Here is an 8,661-nt window from a genome sequence, read left to right as displayed (position 1 = left end):
ACACCGATGCACCTCTTCCGGAGCATGGTATCTCAAAATTTTATTTATTTTGACAGTGTGATTATAATCTGATTTCACCAAAACGAATCCCAGTACTGATTTTTTACAAAGCGTACAAAACCTTTGGTAAGCGAACGTAGAATATTATTTAACTTTTCGATGTCCACGACGTTGCGAGCATGTAATGATTTAATTACCCGTGAAAATCAGTTGCATAATATCAAATCCACGCAGGTCAGTATATCTTAGTTAGGCATATAGCCTAATAAACACATTTGCTTCACTAAAATAGAAATGACATACAAAACGAGCAGTCACGTAATTTAAATCATACAGAAACGGTTTTGTATGCCAGTTGTATAAAAATACAAGGTTTAAACAGTTTAAACATCTGGCGAAAGAACCATATTGTATTGGAATAAACATTGTATTCCCCCTAGTGGCAAATGTTTGAAAAATCTTCGCTTAAGGCTGCATGTTTAGCCGATCCGTAATGGATAGTATTGACGAGATAAACGATTAATATCTCAGGGTTGCCAACTCATCTGGCGTGACACTCACCCTTTCTGAATTCGCAAGCAATCTTACGGCTAATCTATATTATTCCATTATAACCTTAAAATTAGCTGCATAAAAAAGCGTTGGGGTAGTTTGCAAACCATACAAACATACATATAAATAATTATAAGTGTGCAGACTTGCATCGAACTGAAAATCTCACGCCAGCCAGCTGACAAAAGTTGATATCTGTTTAGCCGTAAGTTTTAAATGGATTTAATAGAAGTAAAAATACGAATATAGACAGGTCGTTGAAATGCAGAGGGAGTAAAATCTTTCCGTGCCACGGGCATATGCCACTCGACATGCCACCGCTACGTGCGCATGGCACTCGACATGTCACCGCTACGTGCGCATGGCAGTGGCAGCTGCCACTCCACATGCCACCGCTACGTGCGCATGGCACTCGACATGTCACCGCTACGTGCGCATGGCAGTGGCAGCTGCCACTCCACATGCCACCGCTACGTGCGCATGGCAGTGGCAGCTGCCACTCCACATGCCACCGCTACGTGAGCATGGCACTGGACATGTCACCGTTACGTGTGCATGGCAGTGGCAGCTGCCACTCTACATGTCACTACTACATGAGCATGGCACTCGATGTTTCACTGTTATATGCGCATGGCAACCGACCCGGCACGGCCATCGGCGCATTTCACGGGACCCGGCACGGCCATAGGAACCTGTCACTCGACCTGGTGTCTTCACATATCGGCTGTCATTCGACCTGTCACCGCTACGTGCGACTGTCACCACTTAAAGCTTGGTTTATACTCGCAGAGGTGCGCGCGGCGAAAATGACTGCATGGTGGGTCATTTTGCGTGGTGGTGGGCACGGTATTTTTTGTAACTTCGGAGGTTAGCAGAGGATTAGCAGGAATAAGCTTTCAGAGCACTTGTAAATTACCCAATATTGTCGGAGACTATATAAAAACATTCGTTTTTCTATGTATTTTTGTCGAGATGGGAATTCACACGCATGTTATCTTTGACATTTGTTTATGTCCTTGAGTATTGTTTGTTTTTGGTCACATTTCAATACATTGTTTTATGTAGCCTAGTTACACCAACTATTTGCAAATCTGCATAAAGTTTAAATTGTTTCTGAATACCCCTTTATTTTTAATTATCCCTCACCCATTTGTCTGTTCATACCTTAAGCACCAGTGTTTTATCAAATTTTACAAATTCAGAGGCCTATAACGACCCCATTTCCTACACCGTTCATTTGTACACTAGTCATTTGATCTGGTATTCTCTGTATGCATCTGTCACAACATTCTCTCAAATTACTATTAAACAACCAAAGGAGATCAAGAAAATTAAAATTGTCATTAATATTAAGACTACTGTCAAGGCTAAATTAAGCAATACGTTTCAATCTAAATTATAATACTATGTTGCTTTTAATATATAGTAACAGCAACCTAAAGTGACAGAAATAAAGTGACAAGAAACACGATATATATAATCACACCAACCACTTCTTTAATAAGACCTCTATAATGTTCCCTATTTGCATTTCTATGATCAAAAATAAATGATGAACGCGAAAGTCTTTTTTATTGTACCGTAATATACTTAGACCGCAATCTGTTTCTAGTAATTAGCACTTTTGTGTGCTCATAACTGCCCATCCTGTTTCACAGGTACATCATGAATTATCCAATACATAACTGCACACACGTCCGGAGTAATTTACTGAGGGGGTTCAGTCTTGAAACGGCAGCTGGCAGGAGGAAGTGACGTCACAGGCACCCGTCAAGACAGGTAGCGGCAGCTGCCACTAAGAAGTGGCAGCTGCCAGTTCTTAGTGGCAGCTGCCACTTCTGTCCGTCGCTAGTGGCGCTAAACAGTGACAGGATCCGTTCGGGAACAGTGCCTGCCGGTAGTGGCAGGTCTAGTGGCAGGTCCCGTGGCAGGTCTAGTGGCAGGTCCAGTGGCAGGTCTAGTGGCAGGTGCCGTTCAGATACAGTAGAGAGGCACCTACCCGCCACTCCTGGAAGTAGCCTAAACCAGAGATTCTGTACATCGGCTTAATGATCATTTTGTGAATATTATAATTATAAATAGTACAACTAAATGCAGGAATTTTAACGTAATTTTATACAAAGCTTCCTTAGCTATAGAAGTTGAGGAAATTAAATAATTTACATACCAAATAACAATAGTATCTAGAGATGTTTCAATGTAATAAGAAATATTATTACATTGTAAAATTAATAAATATAATATAATAAATATAAACAGTACAATCATTGTCTTCTCAAATATGACAATGAAGAGTTTTGCAATCAACAACAATAACATCATGCATAGTCATACAAGGATTAAACAAGTCCTCAATTTATTTCCGTATCCCAGTTTATCCTAGCCGATTCACAGAATCTCTGGTTTACTTCCATGAGCGGTTGGTAGGTGCCTCTCTACTGTATCTGAACGGCACCTGCCACTAGACCTGCCACTACCGGCAGGCACTGTTCCCGAACGGCAGCTGCCGCTACCTGCCTTGACGGCTGCCTGTGACGTCACTTCCCCCTGCCAGCTGCCTTTTTGGGACTGACCCTTACTGATAATTTATAGTATTTCGTGTGCTCATACCTGCGCAATCTTTTTCGAAGGTAGCGTCATCAGTGTTTACGTGCAAAGCGCATTGTGCCATCTCATAAGAGATTGAGATAGTAATCAGTAGTCTTTTGTGTGCTTGGACTTCATACAGTTTTTACAAATTCTAAGTTGCAAGTTCCATATTTTTCTTCATTACTTATAAAAATGCTTCGTCTGTCGGCACATTTATAATGCATATATCGCATTAATGTCATGCCAGGGTAATTTTAACGACACACATTAATTAATTCGTCTTTTAGCCCTGATAGAACTTTAAAACTGAAAAAGAGATTAGCACCGATTGTTACAGACAGTAAGCAAATGCATTTATTTATTCTTTCAAATACTTTCGGGAAACTGAAATCGCAATTGCTGAATCGAGAAATGGGGATTCACTTGTATTTCAAATTCAATTAATTATAATCAGTGCTTGAAGTGGGCCAGAACGCAGCAGAACGCAGTTCCGGAACTTCTGTATTTTCGTCTTTTGGGTTCCGCCACTTTTTTCTGCGTTCCGGTACTTACTGAAACTGATCCGACGCAGCGACAGTGGCCCGAGAATAGACAATATCACAAGACCGATAAAAGACTACATTACCCACGAGCCACGACAGTGCCCTATCATATGCATCCACTGAGTCCCAACCAATCGCATCAGCTTTAGCCCTAGTCTATTGTTAGGCCTACAAGTATCACACTGGTCTGGTTCATGTTGTTTTAATGGTTTTCAGTATTCCATTTGCGAATTAGAAAAAAGTAGCCTATGCCTATAGGTTATTGCTTGGAAGAATGATTAAATTAAAATAGTTTTTGAACCAACACATCCTAAAGACTTGATTTTTTTTTCACCGCACAAATGTCAAATGACGGAAAATTAGAGTTCCTGCACTTATTTTTTCTCACTGATTATAATATAGGCTACATGTATTTTACGATTCCTCAGACCACACTGTTAGAAAGACGTTTCTGTGCAGACCCGAGGTTGAAACCGTGAAACTCGCTTTCATTTGTAAAACAATAAGTGTTGATTGGCGCTGATGAGGGGGCGGGCAGTTTGTGTGGGGAGGGGGGGGGGGGCTCCACGAGAGGTGCGTCCGAGGTATTTCGTAGGTTTCAGGGATTCTAGTCCAGTGGCGTATACAGACGTGTATAGTCGCGTTGAGACCGATGACAGACACACATATAAGTGGCAGCTGCTGTACTGGTAGCAGTGACGTGCGAGTGGCAGCTGCCAGTGCCATGCACACGTATCGGTGACATGTTGAGTGGCAGCTGCCAGTGCCATGTGCACGTAGCGGTGACATGTGGAGTGGCAGCTGCCAGTGCCATGTGCACGCAGCGGTGACATGTCGAGTGCCATGAGCACGTAGCGGTGGCATGTGGAGTGGCAGCTGCCACTGCCATGCGCACGTAGCGGTGAGATGTCGAGTGCCATGCGCACGTAGCGGTGGCATGTGGAGTGGCAGCTGCCACTGCCATGCGCACGTAGCGGTGAGATGTCGAGTGCCATGCGCACGTAGCGGTGGCATGTGGAGTGGCAGCTGCCACTGCCATGCGCACGTAGCGGTGACATGTCGAGTGCCATGCGCACGTAGCGGTGGCATGTGGAGTGGCAGCTGCCACTGCCATGCGCACGTAGCGGTGACATGTCGAGTGGCATATGCCCGTGGCACGGAAAGATTTTACTCTTACTGTTGAAATGCAAGCTAGTGCAGCTGCTTCAGATTTTACTGTTTTAAAGCAACGCGAGTTGTAGGCCTATACACCGGATTATGATTTTGTTATGCCACTTTATTGGTGGCATATTTCATATTCTTTATTACAAGACCGCTTAGCGCCACTGGTGTGAAGCTGTGAAAATCCGTCAGTATTTATGAATATGTTACACATGCTGTGCGAAACATTATATATTATTATTTTAAATGATAACCACAATCCGGTTCAGTTCTTAGTGCTTCACAGGCAATTATCATCCAAAGTTTACAGAGAGAATTGCATTCTTCTATTGCTTCGGACCGTATCGCGTTTCATAATCAAACAGTTTTGTCCAAGCCAACCGCCGTAGTTGCAAATTCCACTTCCGCGTCAAATTGAGCTTCATTTTCAATTTGTGAAGACAAGCAGGCGTTTATCCACATTTCGTAGAAAGCCTTGTGGACGCAGGGGCAACCTCTTTGACGCTGAAGGGAAGCTGCCTGGATTGTGTACTTTCGCAGTTTTTTTAAATGGCGTCCAGGAGAGCTCTGAAAATGATTTTCGGGGTTGCCGGGGGGTCGGCTGCCCTGGCGGTGACAGCGGCTGGGTTACGGGGGCACTTAGGCAATGTTGGGGAAGATCAGCGTCGGAACAACTGGAATATCTTTACGCCTCTTGGAGCAGCGCAGCCGCATCCATTGTCTCTGGAGAACCAAAATCTAACTGTTACACCAAGCGGAAACGACTGGGACATCAACTGGGATAAGTGCGTCCATTTATTCCATAAGAAACGATATCTCAAAGATAGCTAATGTCATATTAATAATCGTATTTAGCGGTCTGCTTTGATTCGTAATGCACTAAATACGAAAAATGCCACCTTGATACGTCTACAGATGCTACCGAAAGAGTTCTAAGTTGCCAGCACTCACGCAAGAAATCACACGCAATTTCATTTTATTCCACTACAAACCTAAAATTAGCTACATCAAAAGCGTTGGGGCGGTTTGCAAACCATACAGATTATTTACAAGGTAATGAAACGGTTACGTACATGTAAATGTGTGTGCAGACTTGTTTAACGTGTCTGTCTCTGAAATCCATTTTGTCTCTATCTTAACTAACAGGCGTGACCCAGTGGCCGTTCTAAACTCGAAGATGAAGCGAGAGAAGGCTGTGAGCAGCACCGAAGACCAGACCACGGAGCTGCAGAATAACAAGCCCAGAGCCACTCGCCACATTATCCTGATTCGGCATTCCCAGTACAACCAAAAGGGGAGCGATGACAAGGAGAGGTTTCTGACATCCTTAGGCAAGGGCAAAACTTTGGGTTGAGCTTTGGTGGGGGGGTTGTGGTTGAGGGCCCAGGGTGTTGTATTGGCTGGTTTTGATTACCCCCCACCCCCACCCCATAATTTTCCTGGGGCTGTGTCCATGGAAAAATATTTTGATTGAGGAAAAAAACCTACGCATTCTATGTTTTTGAATGTCTATGGTAAAATTGCATTTTGATCAAAATGTCTGTCAGAATTTGCCCCACCCCTCATTAAAATCTCTCATTTTCTTCATTCTAATAAGAAAAGGTGAAGGGGTTTAAAACCTGTTTTTGTGAATGAATCCTCCCAGGTCGTGAGCAGGCTGAGCTGACCGCTCAGCGACTGGCGACCTTGGGTTTGAAGTACGACATTTTGATTCACTCCACCATGACACGGGCGACAGAGACGGCGGACATCATTGGAAAGCACCTCCCAGGTCAGGAGAGTCAAGCAGAACCAGCAGTCTAGCACCTGAAATGTTACTGTGTCATCGCCATTGCGACTGATATTTAGCTGCAATAAAAGAGCAACTGTTGATTGGCTTTACAGTCTGCACAGCACCTTACTTTTGAAAATATATTAATTAGAAGGCATTATTTTCTGTGAAATTTTGTACAAGTCGGTGTGTTACACAATAACTTCTGGTTAAAACACTACCGTCTGCTAGTCACATCTAAACTCTGGCCTGTTTGTGTGAGGAAGAGGTGAAGAAGATGAGCTGTGATTTGCTGAGGGAAGGATCTCCTGTCGAACCTGTGCCACGGATTGGCCAATGGAGGCCAGAGTCTGTGGTGAGTGATGCCAGCACTGCACTACAGGAAGCTGTAGGACTACAGATATGACTTTCTAATTAAATCAGCATAGTAGTAGGAATCCTGACCGACCTCATCTCCTGGCAGTATCATGAGGACGGTGCCCGAATTGAAGCAGCTTTTCGGCGCTATATTCACCGTGCTGATGTCACACAGAAGCAAGACAGCTATGAGATCATCGTATGCCATGCTAACGTCATCCGCTACTTTGTGTGCAGGTGCGTTCCTCGGCTGTTTATTCCTGACACACTGTTGTGACTTGGGTCAGACCTCGAGCTGATGGGGGCACCTTCTCTTCTGCAGGGCTTTGCAGTTCCCTCCTGAGGGCTGGCTGAGGATGGGCTTGAACAATGGCAGCATCACCTGGCTCACCATACGGCCCAGTGGCCGTGTGGGGCTCAGGATGCTGGGAGACTCGGGCTTTATGCCCCCTGAAAAGCTCACACGCTCATGACACCCTCCCATCCTCAAGTGCTCTACATCGCCCCCTGGTGGAACAGCAGCTTATCTCTAAGGGAAATACATTGCCAGTTCCCTTCTAATGTTCCTGCAGTAATTCTAATTGACAGAGTGCTGATGTGTATATATGCTTTTAAACGTCACGTTTACCATTTCATCCAATCTGTATGGAAAGTACCTCAGAAAAGCACCCGAAAAACTGCCGTCCATCTTGTCAGGAAGACAACTTTTACAGCAGCATGGCTGTAGTGCTAATCAGCTTCAGATCTGAGGCTGTGTAATATACTGGTGTGAATGTTAATCAAGGGTATTTTTAAATTATTAAAATAAAACTTTTTTATGTTGAGAGGATATCTTCTTTTTTAAGGAGATGTGTGGCGGGGGGGGGGGGGGGGAGTAGTTTGAAACCTGTCATGCAAATGATTGTGTTAACCCTTTAGTGACATCTGTCTCACACCCTATTGGTTTTCCAGCTGAACTGTGTATTGAATGACATGGCGCGGTCCCACTCATTGTGGGTTTTAAAGCCATGTTTCTCCCATCACTGCTTATCTGTTTTGAGCATTATCTCCTCAGCTGAATGCAACAGTAATACCTTCTTGGTACAGCAGTGAAATTCCCCATGTCAGCAGAAAGCAATTTGATCCAATGTTTACAGGTATTAAACTGCAGCACATTTGAGAATGAAGGAGAAGGTGATGTGTGTTGAGAGAGAGACGCTGTGCGTTTGTTTGGAGTTTGTCCATGACCTTCACCAAAGGTCCAGGTGGAGCTTCAGAATGAACATAAGAACATAAGAAATTTACAAACGAGAGGAGGCCATTCGGCCCATCAAGCTCGTTTGGGGAGAACTTAGCTAATATCTCAGAGTTGTTAAAATCTTATCTAGCTCTGATTTAAAGGAACCCATGGTTTTAGCTTCCACTACAATAGCAGGAAGACTATTCCATACTCTGACTACACGCTGTGTAAAGAAGTGCTTCCTCAAATTTGTTTTAAAATGTTCTCCCGCTAATTTCCACTTATGGCCACCAGTTCTAGTATTTAGACTAATATTGAAATAGTCATTTGGCTGAACAGCATCCAGACCCGTTAGAATAAGGTTTAATAATAATAGAACATATGGCAGCAAAGGCCCTGCCGTAAGCAAACTGCTCCAGGAAGTGAGCAGCGCTTACACACTTAGAACAGGATGAAACCGGTGACGTTTC

General features: G+C 43.9%; 1 protein-coding gene across 1 annotated transcript; it reads left to right on the top strand.

Annotated features, from left to right (window-relative positions):
- The first annotated feature begins 5,223 nt into the window (after positions 1-5,223).
- On the top strand, positions 5,224-7,796 carry LOC111849816 (serine/threonine-protein phosphatase PGAM5, mitochondrial-like). The gene is made up of 6 exons (XM_023823037.2): positions 5,224-5,629; positions 5,991-6,175; positions 6,490-6,615; positions 6,882-6,970; positions 7,079-7,209; positions 7,295-7,796. Exons 1-6 carry the CDS (start codon positions 5,394-5,396, stop codon positions 7,443-7,445), a joined length of 918 nt encoding a protein of 305 aa, XP_023678805.1. The 5' UTR covers positions 5,224-5,393; the 3' UTR covers positions 7,446-7,796.
- The last annotated feature ends 865 nt before the right edge of the window (positions 7,797-8,661 follow it).

Source organism: Paramormyrops kingsleyae, chromosome 7, assembly GCF_048594095.1.
Source record: "Paramormyrops kingsleyae isolate MSU_618 chromosome 7, PKINGS_0.4, whole genome shotgun sequence".
NCBI classification, from domain to species: Eukaryota; Metazoa; Chordata; class Actinopteri; order Osteoglossiformes; family Mormyridae; genus Paramormyrops; species Paramormyrops kingsleyae.
The sequence above is the reverse complement of the archived record's forward strand: the minus strand, read 5'-3'. Positions and strand labels throughout refer to the sequence as shown.